The 12,939-nt window shown below is 36.7% G+C and overlaps 1 protein-coding gene across 6 annotated transcripts in view; it reads left to right on the top strand.

Annotated features, from left to right (window-relative positions):
* Window positions 1-1,452: 1,452 nt before the first annotated feature.
* The window catches only part of RC3H1 (ring finger and CCCH-type domains 1), a 44,811-nt gene continuing 33,324 nt past the window's right edge, over window positions 1,453-12,939 (top strand). For 3 of the 6 annotated variants that reach the window (XM_023753951.1, XM_023753949.1, XM_023753950.1), the window contains exons 1-6: window positions 2,046-2,445; window positions 5,753-5,873; window positions 6,534-6,773; window positions 7,192-7,367; window positions 8,135-8,335; window positions 10,648-10,780. In XM_023753951.1, coding sequence (XP_023609719.1) covers window positions 2,215-2,445; window positions 5,753-5,873; window positions 6,534-6,773; window positions 7,192-7,367; window positions 8,135-8,335; window positions 10,648-10,780 — 1,102 coding nt within the window. In that variant the 5' untranslated portion in view covers window positions 2,046-2,214. Of the gene's footprint in view, window positions 2,446-5,752; window positions 5,874-6,533; window positions 6,774-7,191; window positions 7,368-8,134; window positions 8,336-10,647; window positions 10,781-12,939 lie in introns of all 6 variants that reach the window. The other 3 variants (XM_023753947.1, XM_023753948.1, XM_023753952.1) reach the window with 3 other exon arrangements.

Genomic DNA, 12,939 nt, shown 5'->3' with positions numbered 1-12,939 from the left:
ATAAAATTAACTTACTTTAAGTGCACGGTTCAATGATTTTTAGTAAATTTACAGAATTGTGCACCATCACCATAATTCAATTTTAGAACATTTCCATCACCCCTAAAAGTTCCCTCACTTTAGTGACTATTAACTTTCATCTGTAAGGTGGCACAAATTATGGGATTTAAAAGTACCAGTTTGGGAGTTAGGTCTGTCTGAGTTTGAATCCCAATCCTGCCATTTACTAGCCTTGAGTCTTTGAGTACTTCTATGTACTTTGATTTCTTTTCTTTTTCTTTTTAATCCTTACCTGAGGGTATGCTTATTACTTTTAGAGAGGGGAAGAGAGTGAAAGGAAAAAAGCATCACTTTGACAGAGAACATCAATTGGTTGCCTTCCATATGTGCCCTGACTGGGGACTGAACCCTCAAACTAGGTATGCACCCTGACCAGGAATTGAATCCACAACCTTTCAGTGTACAGGACGACACTCCAACCAACTGAGCCACACTGACCAGGCTGTACTTCGGTTTCTTTATCTTTAAAATGGAGATAATGACATTATATCATTGTTGTGAGCATTCAGTTAATAAGGTACTGTGTATAGAATACTGAAAATGCTAAAATACCTAACAGATATTATATTGTGATTTAGATTTATGGTAGATCCTATATAATAAAAGCATAGTATGCAAATTGTCCCCTCAACTGGGAGTTGTCGGGGAGTTCCACCAGGGGGCAGGGCCGGCAGGGGGAAGGGAGGGAGGCCCTGACTAGCATCTGCTAGGGACCCTACCAGTGCATTAATTTCAGGCACTGGGCCTCTTTAAATAAGAGAAGCATCTGAAAATACCTAAAATAATGCCTGACACACAGATTTTTTTCAGAAAACCAAGCTCTGTTATATCATGTTGTCGTAAGTTTATAGTAGCTCTTTAGCAGTTGCTTTAACCACAGTTAAACCTTTGAGGCTCACAACATATAGTTATTTGTTATTTTGCAGAGGCATGGATTTGAATTGAGTGGTACACAGCAGCTATGAGAGTTGGAGTTGGATATCTGGAGACTACTTACTGAGCTGGTAGAACGAGTCATTGGTCTTATTGTTTATTGTTCATTGAAACACTTTTCTTACTAGAAGATCTTATTTCTTTGTAAAACAAAAAGCTCTGAGAAAAATTATAATATTAATTATTCATTTTATTGATATAAATATTGAGATTTATTTATTATTTTCTAAAAAATATGTTTATTGCCCAGCCAGCATGGCTCAGTGGTTGAGCATAGACCTATGAACCAGGAGGTCACAGTTCGATTCCCAGTCAGGGCATATGCCCAGGTTGCAGGCTGGATCCCCAGTGGGAGGCGTGCAAGAGGCAGCCAATCGATGTTTCTCTCTCATCATTGATGTTTCTATCTATCTCTCCCTCTCCCTTCCTCTTTCTCTAAAAAGTCAATAAAATAAAACATTTTAAAAAAAAACAATATCTAAAATCCTTAAAAATAAATCTTAAAAATAAACCTTAAAAAAACAGTACAATCTCTTTTTATCTCATTACCCATACCGAATTTGATGATAAAATAGTTTAAGGTAGTTTTTATTTTGGGCCAATTCTCTCTTTATTGAGGGGTTAACATACAACAGGAATGTACATGTTGTAAGTGTAGAGCTTGATAAAACTTCACAGCTGAACAGATTCATGTAACTGGTGTACAGATTAAAAAACAGAATATTATTGACCACCTTAAAAAGGCTAATTTTTAAATATAAAACAATCACAGATTTAGATAAACTTGAGAGACTTAGGTCTTGGATCTTTTAATGTTATTACTAACTTCGTGTGTCACCTTAGGCAAGTTATTCTGTCTTTCTGGGGTCTGTACCTCATCTTTAAATTGAGGGGCTGAGATTGGATGTTTTATTATGGCTCTAATTCTGTAAAAGGGCAATAAGAGGGTATGGTGATATAAATGCACTATAAAAGGTTGGAGGTAGTAGGCTGAGAAGACAGTGTAATTTAAAAAGGGAGATTGATTTTTTTTCTTTTTCTTTGTTTTCCAGGTTATATTTCACACTATGTGCTGACTGTATCTACAGAAACTATTAAAAAAAAGATAAACTTTTTTCAAAGATTTTGATTCCAGTGGAATCTTTGCTTTAGATATTGTGTGTGTGTGTGTGTGTGTGTGTGTGTGTGTGTGTGTGTTAGTGAATTGTAACTCCAGAAGCAATGCCTGTACAAGCTCCACAGTGGACGGATTTCCTTTCCTGCCCGATTTGCACTCAGACTTTCGACGAAACAATTCGAAAGCCCATCAGTTTGGGTTGTGGCCATACTGTCTGCAAGATGTGCCTGAATAAACTCCACCGGAAGGCTTGCCCATTTGACCAGACCACTATCAATACTGACATTGAGCTCCTTCCCGTGAACTCAGCGTTGCTTCAGCTAGTGGGTGCTCAGGTATGATGGGTGACCTACTATACTTTTTAATTTCTGTGTGTGTTTTCCTCCTGAGGCAAATTTGTTGAATTAAAACTTGATAATATTGCCCTCTATTTAAATAGATAAAATTCTGTTCAGTACTGTGCAAATCCTTTATTTCATTCTCTTAGGAGACTTACAGTGGTAGTCCAGTGTTTCTCAGTTATAATACGGTAACAATATTTTAATCTGGTGTCCAACTTTCTCAACAAATTTAGCAATTCCGATTACTAGAGAAACCTAAGAAGTCACAAGGACCTCTTATATTGAGGAAAATATTATTCACAAAACCATTGCATTTTACTTAATAAGAAAAGTGAAGCTTCTTAAGACAATTTTACTTAGTAGATATTAATCAAAATGAAAGAAGAAGAAGGTGACAAGAAACTGTAGCCCACAGCCTTTGGGAACCATTTATCTAGGGTAGGAGCAAATATCCCTAGATAACCATAAAGTTTAGTGTGGTAATTCTGAAAGTAATACTTTGAAAGTTTTATGTCAGTATTTTTTAATTCAAGATCAGTGGTATCTTCAGAAGGCTTCACAAAGTCATGGGAGGCAGGGTTTTGAAAGCCAGATATGATTCACTTAAATAACCCCTCACCAGATTAATTTGCATAGTGTCCAAAGTACCATCTGTTTACTGTAAATCGTTATCAGAATAAATATAATGAAATTTTGGATCTAACCCCACTCAGATATCCTAAAGGCTGCAGAAAGTAGAGAAGGTTAATATTATGTATGTTGAAGGTAAAGAGAGCAGTTCTTATTCAAAAGGAAAACTTAATTTACTTATATACTTGTTTCGATGTCATCAGCAATACTATAAAATATTTGTCCAAAGGGAAAGTGCAGCTTTTTCTTTTCTTCCTATACTTAATTTTTTATTTATAATCATTTTTCTTTTTATTTTGAAAATTCCAGTATGACATTTTGGGAACATATTAAAAATAGACTTATTGGCCCTGGCTGGCATGGCTCAGTTGGTTGAGTGTCATCCCATGCATTGGAGAGATCACTGGTTCCATTCCTGGTTAGGGCACATGCCCAGATTGCAGGTTCAGTCCCCAATAGGGGGCATGCAGGAGGCAGATATCTTTTCGTAAAGATATCTAAGGATGAACTGATTTTCCCCCTACAAAATGAGTAAGTCGTTCTCATATCTTAACTGAAACAGCTAATGTTTGTGAAATTTGAGGGTAGGATCGAATGCATTTTAACACATAATATCTACTATTTTAACCCTAAAGAGTTCCATTTAAAAACTGTTAGAGCCTTGGCTGGTGTTTCGCAGTGGTTAGAGTGTTGGCCCTGGCATCAGGAGGTCGCAGGTTTGATTCCTGGTCCAGGGCATGTACCTTGATTGCAGGTTCGATCCCTGGCTCTGGTTGGGGCATGTGCAGGAGGAAACCAATCGATGTGTCTTTCTCACATCAATGTTTTTCTCGCCCTCTCTCCCCCTTCCTTCTTTCCTTCTACTCTCTCTAAAAATCAATGGAAAAAATACCTTCAGGTGAAGAATAACAACAAAAAAGAAAAGTTAGAGCTAATAAATTAATTAACCAAAGTTGCAGTTAAAAAATCAACATGCAAAAATTAATTGTATATCTATACTAACAATGAACAACCCAAAAGGAAATTTAAACAATTCCAGCCGAGGCTGGTTCGGCTCAGTGATTGAACATAGACCCATGAACCAGGAGGTCTTCTCTTCCTGGTCAGGGCTCATGCCCAGATTGCGGGCTCAATCCCCATAGGGGGTGTGCAGGAGGCAGCAGATAAATGATTCTCTCATCATTGATATTTCTATATCTCCCTTCCTCTCTGAAGTCAATAAAAATATTTTTTTAAAAAACACATGTAAGTCAATAGCATCAAAAAGAATAAAATACCTAGGAATAATTTTAGCAAAGGAAGTGAAAGACTTGTACTCTGAAAACTATAAAAGTTTGCTGAAATTTAAAAATATATAAATAAATGGAAAAACATCACATGCTCATGGAGAGGCAGAGTTTGTATTATTAAGATGATAATATATCCAAAGTAATCTACAGATTTATTGTAAGCACTATCAAAATCCCAGTGGTGGTTCTTTTTTTCAGAGATAGAAAAATTCACCCTAAAATTTATATGGAGTCACAAGGGCCTCAAATAGCCAAACAATCTTCAAAAAGAAGAACAAAAAAGAATCACACTTTCTGATTTTGAAACTGCAAAGCTAAAGTGATCAAGAGAGTGTGGTACTGGCATAAAAACATATTTAGGTAATGTAATAGAATAGAGAGTTCAGAAATAAACCCAATGTACAGTCAGATGATTTTTTTGACAAGGTTGCCAACGTCATTCAATGGGAAAAGAACAGTTTTTCCAACAAAATGTTCTAGGAAAAGTTGATATCCAAATGTAAAAGAATGAATTGGACCTCTACCTCACATCATGTACAAAAATTGACTCAAAGTGGAACAAAGGGTAAATGTAGGAGCTAAAATTATAAAACTCTTAGAAGAAAAATATAGGCCTAGATATATCTATGACCTTGGAGTAGGCAGTGGTTTGTTTTTTTTTAAGATATGACACTCAGGAGCACAAGACAAGATAAATTGAACTAAATCAAAATTTAAAACTTTGTGCTTCAAAGGATATTGTCAAGAGAGTGAAAGAATAACCCACAGAATGAGAGAAATAATTTTAACTCATATCTGGTAAGAAACTTGCATCTAGAATATGTAAAGAACTCTTACAGCTTATTAAAAAGAACATAATTTTAAAATAGACAAAGCTCCGAACAGATGCCTCACCAAAAAGATACACAGATAGCATATGAGCAAATAAAGGAACTCAGCAGCATTTGACATTTGGAATTGCAAATTAAAACACTGAGATACTACTACACCAATTACAATATCTAAAATCCAAGACACTGACAACACCCAATGCTGGTGAGGATGTGGAGCAACAGAAACTCATTTATTGCTGGTGGGAATGCAAAAATGGTGCAGCCACTTTGGAAGCTATTGTATCATTCTATGTTCTGTTTATATGAAATGTCCAAAATAGGCAAATTTATAGAGACAGAAATAGATTAGTTTTTTGGGCTGGGGTAGGAGTGGAAAAAATATGGAAGGAATAGTACTTAAAAGAATATGAAGTTCTTTAAGAATCCAGTAGATTTAATGGGAGTTTTGATGTTACTGGTGTTAAATGGCAGTGCGTAAAACATACTCAAAAAAGCACTTGTTTAATTGATTAGTAAGCACTGACGCAGACCGCTTCTTTTGATCTCTAGGTCCCTGAGCAGCAGCCCGTTACATTGTGTAGTGGGGTTGAAGATACAAAGCATTATGACGAAGCCAGGAAATGTGTAGAAGAATTAGCATTGTACCTGAAACCACTCAGCAGCGCTAGAGGTAAGTCGGGTGCAGTTAGTAATACTAAGCAAATGTTTATTAAAAAATACTTTTATTACCATAAAAATTGTGGGCTGTAAACGAATGTTAATGAAATTAATTTATTTAGTGTAAATCAAACTCACTAATGCTAAATAATGTTATTACAAACCATATCAAACAAAGTAGTGAATTGAGAGTTTATGTGATGTTGGAAGCATTATTTGAATGAGTTACAGAAATAAGTATAAGTATAAATGCAATAATGGTTTCAGAAGGGCTCACTATCATTTGGCAACTGAATTGTCTGCCTTCTATTCAGTTTTATATGGTGTGCTATAGGGAAGGTAATAAAATTGGAAGTTGCCATTATTATCTTGCCATTACAGCTTGTTATTTATGACCTCCAGATTTGGGTCTTAAACTAATTATTATTGTCTGGCCTTTTCATCTTTATTTCTCCATGATTAAAATGAATAATGGTATGTTTAATGTCATTAATGTATTTGCATGAGGTAAAGCTTTTGTATACTTTTAGAAATGCTTCACTTGTGTAATTCTGTTATTCATTTTAAATATTCTAGTAGAACCCATAAGTCAATCAGCCCATCCAAGGAAGTTTTTCTGAACTCTCTAAAGTTGCATTGTAAACCTAGAAATAATTTTTTACTCTATTTAAAGGAGTGGGTCTGAATAGCACTACTCAGAGTGTTCTGAGTCGCCCAATGCAGAGGAAGCTGGTGACTCTGGTCCACTGCCAATTAGTGGAAGAAGAAGGCAGGATTCGTGCCATGCGAGCAGCTCGATCTTTAGGTGAACGAACAGTTACAGAACTCATTCTCCAGCACCAGAATCCTCAGCAACTCTCTTCTAATCTTTGGGCAGCAGTCAGGGCTCGGGGCTGCCAGTTCCTTGGACCAGGTATATAATTAAATTTCATATGTACTACACTAGTAATTCTAAAAGTATGGTCTGGGGACTATAAATATATACAACGACTAGTTCATTGCAAATTCTGTTATTACCAAGCAATATTCTACTTGATAACTATGGTTTGGATGATTCCACGTCAGTTTTTCAGAGCACTTAACTTTTCCCTTAATGCCAAAAGTTTATTCATTTTGATAGACATTTTTCTTGAACGTATTGACTTTTTATCTCCTTTCTTAAATAAAATGTAATACAAAAAGCCCCCGAAAGGTTAAAAAGCGTAACTATATATCATTGCGTTGCCTATTTAAGTGATACCTGCAGAAATTATTGAGTATTGCCCTTTTAATAAGTGAATTTATCTTATCCCTGCACATGATAAATTTTGATTTTGCCTAACTTTTCCTAGCAATGCAGGAGGAAGCTCTAAAGTTGGTTCTCCTGGCTTTAGAAGATGGTTCTGCTTTGTCAAGAAAAGTATTGGTTCTCTTTGTGGTGCAAAGGTTAGAGCCACGGTTCCCTCAAGCCTCTAAAACTAGCATTGGGCATGTTGTCCAGCTCCTGTATAGAGCCTCCTGCTTCAAGGTATGAACCTCTGTTACATTTCAGCTTAAAGGAAACATTGTCCGTTCCCTAAACAATTAATAAAACTTTTAGTTTAATAAAGTTGCCTGAGTCTTTTCAGAAAAGTTAGCAATTTTTCTTTTAAAGAATACAGATGGCATCCTATTAAACTTAAATCTTTTTGTATTAAATTTGTATGTTAGATACTGAACAACATAGATCAAACCAAGGCTTATAGATTTTTCTATTTGGCGAGACTAATAAGCTGGCTCAGTTTTCCACCAAGACTACAAGGAGAATTGGTCTGGATAGAGAGTCATTGAAGCAGGAAATCAGCTGTATTTGGCTCTCTGTTCTGATATCATTCCAGGGATTTTGACATCTGTAAAAGGGGAAATGTTTTATTGGCAAAATGGTGTGCTCCATTTTAACCTTGCTATTGTTACTATAAGAAATTTGTTTGTTACATTAAAAATTATCTGTTATGCCCAGCCAGTGTGGCTCAGTTGGTTGGATGTTGTCCCTTTCACCAGGAGGTCGCTGGTTGATTCCAAGTCAGGGCACATTCCCGGGTTTCAGGCTCGATCTCCAGTAGGGGGCATGCAGGCGATAGCCGATTGGTGTTTCTCTTTCATCAGTGTTTCTATTTCCCCTCCTCCCTTCCTCTCTCTGAAATAATTAAGAACTTTTTTTTTTTAAGAAAATTATCTGTTATCTATAGATGCTCTTACAAAGAATAAGCCCATTTTGTTCCTTACCTGACAATGAGATTATGTGTGTCTTGTTAGGTCACCAAACGTGATGAAGATTCCTCTTTGATGCAACTGAAAGAAGAATTCAGGACCTATGAAGCTCTGCGGCGAGAGCATGACTCCCAGATAGTTCAGATTGCTATGGAAGCAGGCTTACGAATCGCACCAGACCAGTGGTCCTCTTTGCTTTATGGAGACCAGTCTCACAAATCTCATATGCAGTCCATTATTGACAAGGTAGACCCTTTTGTTGTTCCTGAATTCTTGCAGTAATCCTGGATTTTGGGTGATTCGTTTATTTAACAAGTGTGTATTAAAGTGAGTACTATACGTCACACTCATTTAAGTTATATTCTCTATAGTCCGATGTCATGTCATAACTAGTCACATCAAAATACCAGTTTGCTAATATAAAGATTTTTTTAAATTGAGGTATAATTGACATTTTTCATATAATATTTAATTAGTGTTTTAATGCTTTTTCCAGCACGCATTCGCTCATTCTTTGAGAGGCTGGCGTTTCTTTTATATCGTTGCCTCTCTCCCTACTTTTATTGTTCTCTGAGTTTTGTTCACTGTGTTAGTTAAAACCATTTCCTAAGTGCCTTTATTGTCTGCCTGTAGCAGCCATTTAAGTCTGGAAGATGTACACACTGAGGCTTCATATTATACTCAGCAGAAAAATTTCACATAATAACTTACCAACCATTCTAAGTTTGATCAAATTTTCAGTAAACTTATTTTTACTTAGTGTTGTTTGTTATGATGAAAAAAAGATCACTAGAGTTCACATGAATTTTAGATCGGGCTCATTATTTATTTCTGACTCTAAGAGCTAATTTTATTTTATTGATTTTTTACAGAGAGGAAGGGAGAGGGATAGACAGTTAGAAACATTAATGAGAGAGAAACATCTATCAGCTGCCTCCTGCACACCCCCCACTGGGGATGTGCCCGCAACCAAGGTACATGCCCTTGACCGGAATTGAACCTGGGACCCTTCAGCCCGCAGGCCGACGCTCTATCCACTGAGCCAAACCGGTTAGGGCTAAGAGCTAATTTTAATTCTCTTAAAACTGGAGCACACTAAAAAAACAACAACCTGGAGCATACCATAAATGTGTTGTAATTCAATATGAAATATAGGAAAGTGCTATAAAAACACCTTGTAAATAAATATACTATGTTCAATAATAGTATTTAATTTAATTTTTACTATTTTACCTTATATACTTAAAACCATAGAGATGATATACTTAGAGTTACCCAACCATTAACTGAGAGAAATAAGGTCACGATGTTGCCCAAATATTTAACACTTACTGAGAGCTTACTATGTGCCTGGTGGTTTAAACAGTTCATTTAGTCTTCTCAACAGCCATCTATCATCCCTTTTATACAGAGACAAAGAGGTTAAATACATTTCTCTAGTGACAGATCTGGATTTGAACTGGGGTATTCTGACTCTAGAATCCATGTTCTTAATCACTAAGCCTCTTTCTGGGCTACTCTGCTTTTTCTCTCTCTCTCTCTCTCTCTCTCTCTCTCTCTCTCTCTCTCTCTTTCCTACTCCCCCAAATAGAATTCTTTGAATGAGTAGAAGATTGATGTTAAAGGAGAATTGGGAAATGTGTTTTATAACTACTTGGTGCAAAATTTTCAATATGATATATATTACTTCTTCTGTCCTATAAGTCTTCCCTAGATACCTTTTTTTGTTGTTTATCCTCACATGAGGATATTTTCCTATTGATTTTTAGAGAGCGTGGGAGGGAGGGAGGGAGGGAGGGAGGGAGGGAGGGAGGAGGGGGAGAGAGAGGAAGAGAGAAACTTCGATGTGAGAGAGACACTTTGATTGGTTGCCTCCTGCATGTGCCCCGACTAGGGCTAGGGATCAAGCCTGCAGCCAAGGTACATGCCCTTGACCAGAATCAAACCCGCAAATCTTCAGTTCGCAGGCCAATGCTATATCCACTGAACCAAACTGGCTAGGGCCCCTAGATACCTTTAGCCAAACTTTACCTGCAACTTTTAGGTCTGAAATTATGCGACTAACTAATTATAACATATTGAAACTTTCGTAATGATAGTTTTTGTTATTGTTAATCCTCACCTGAGGATATTTTTCCCCCATTGATTTTTAGAGAGAGTCTATAAAGATGATAGCCTGTGTCATGATCTTTGGTATATAACAGAACTTAAACTCAAAACTGAGTTTGAGTTCAGTTTCATTGTTCTGTCCTTTGTATAGCATTATTTCTAGACTATCTTTCCAGATTTCAATTATTTGGAAGGACCCCAAGGGCCAGTCAAACTAAGAACATAAAAGAGTACTTCCAAACTGAGAATTTAGAGAGGTCTCACATGTAAGGAACGTGATAGCAGAGGGAAGCAAGGGCACAATACATATCTGGCCAAAGCTCGGGATGTGGGGAACGATAAAATTAAATTTAATAAATTGCAAAAATGATTGTAATATTGTAAATAATCTTTTTCCCCCTCAAAGGATTATCTGGCCTTTGGAGAGTTAATATTTTTCTTTTTTTAAGTTGCAGACTCCAGCCTCTTTTGCACAAAGTGTCCAGGAACTAACAATTGCTCTCCAGCGGACCGGAGATCCAGCAAATTTGAACCGACTAAGACCCCATTTGGAGCTATTAGCAAACATTGACCCTAGTCCAGGTAAACCCAAGGGATGTTAATGGACTGTCCTATGTGTGCCTCGGTGCTGCTCAATGGTTCTTTTAATTATTTTTTGTTACCATTCCCAGAATGGGCTATTCCAGATTTTTTCTACAGTATTTAAGTTCTGCCCCCATTCTTGTCTGTCTCTTTATATTATTTCAACTAATTTTTATTTAATACTTTTTACTATGCTGTTCATTTCACCAGCAAAGGATTCTCTCTGGAATCCTTTGTTTCTTTTTTCTCTCATTGTCAAGTTGTGCTGTATTTTACCATTCTCATCTTTTTTGACTAAAGTTTTCTCATTTTTTCTAAATCATATGTCATTAGTTGTGTTTTTTTGGTCCCATGTTTTCCTTCTCTGTATCTCATTCCATCAAATATCTCTCTTATTTTCACCACTTTTCCTGTTCTTTCTTGACCTGAAAATCACCCTAATTTTTCACCTAATACTTCATCTGAGATATTTTAGCTTGTATTCTATTGTTGTCCTTGTGTTTATTCCCACTACTGATATAAAACCCTCTTAACGTTCACTAGTAACCTCCCAGTTTCTTATTCCAAAGGCTTCTTCTTAGTCCTTAAATTACTTGATTTGTCTTCAGCATTTGATAATGTTGACTACTTCCTTGATATAGAAACTCTTATAATAGCTTATATCTGTAGTCTTTTGGTTTTCTTCTGACCTGTCTAAATGCTAGTTCTCTCTTATTTTTACCATTCTTTCCTCTCCTGCCCATCAAGGAGTTGGCTGGTTGTATTCTTGGAATTTTGTTTTCTCTGCACTCTGTTGATGGTGGTCATTCATTCCCAGCATCAGGTATTATCTCTTTACAGATAATAGACTCCCAAATATCTCTATCACTGTTTTCTCTTCATTACTCCAGACCCACTTTCTGAGATTCACCATCATCTCCTCATTTCGTCTCCACTCATTACCCACTCTTCCTCCTGTGTTCCCATTCTCTCTGTAAATGACTTCATTCTTGAGGTATGTGAGCTTAAAACTTGAGTCTTTTGTGTTACTTCATATCTTTTCCTTTCACTTGCTCTACATACCATTCCAGACAAGAGGATCTAACTGTTCTTCTTTCACAATATCCCTTTATCTTATGCCCATTAATATTAATATGTCTTAGTGAGGCCTCAATCCTTTTCCTGAGATTAATGCCTTCCATTCCACTTACTACTACAAAATAAATCACATCTCTCATTTCTACGTTCATAAACTTTCAGTGATAGCCTATTGAATAAGGTTTCAAAATCCTGACTGTGGCATTCACAGCCCTCTAATTTTTATCAATCTACCTTTGTAGATTTACTACCAAAACTGCTTAATCAAACCAGATCGGATCTATTCCTCGAACACAGAGATCCACTACACACACTGATCATTCTGAGCAATGAAAAGAGCACTTTCACAAGCTCACCACTCCATCAACCCCCAGCCTGTCTACCTGCATCTGTGCCAGTAGACTCTGTGCTCCTCATGTGAGAGTGGATAAACTGTACTTGCACCTAAGGCCACCCTCTCTCCTCCTGTACTAATATCATCTTGTCAAGGCTGTCCTTCCAGACAGACTTGTTTCTTATCACCAGTTTTTCTTCTCTCCTGGAGTATTTCTATCAGCATACAAATATACTATTATTCCTCTCATTGTAACACACTTTTGACACCGTTTGCTATCCACCTACCACTCTATTTCTCTCCTTTTTATAGCACTCCCTTGAGCTCACTGTAGCCAGGCATTTATCTCTACCACTTAATTCAGTGTGCTTTTGTCAAGGTTACAAGTGACTTCCACGTAGCTGACTCCAAACATCAGCTCTTGATACTCATTGTATTTGAACTATTAGCAGCATTTAACGTTGTTTACTTCACTTTTTGCAACACTTTTTTCACTTGAATTCAGGCCACCACTCTCCTAGTTTCCTTCTTTCTTTATAGGATCCTCCTTCTCAGCCTCCGTTGCTGGTTTCTCCTCCTCTCCATAGCTTCTAACCATTCCCCCCCCAGCCTCTAATTTTTAGAGTGCTTCTAGAGTTTAATCCTTGGGTCTCTTCTGTTTCTATTTATACCTATTCCCTAGAAATGTGCTTGAAATATTATTTAAAGTCTCATGGCTTTAAATATTTTATTTATTTATATATATATA

The sequence above is a fragment of the Myotis lucifugus genome, unplaced genomic scaffold, assembly GCF_000147115.1.
Source record: "Myotis lucifugus unplaced genomic scaffold, Myoluc2.0 scaffold_54, whole genome shotgun sequence".
Classification (NCBI taxonomy): Eukaryota; Metazoa; Chordata; class Mammalia; order Chiroptera; family Vespertilionidae; genus Myotis; species Myotis lucifugus.
The sequence above is the reverse complement of the archived record's forward strand: the minus strand, read 5'-3'. Positions and strand labels throughout refer to the sequence as shown.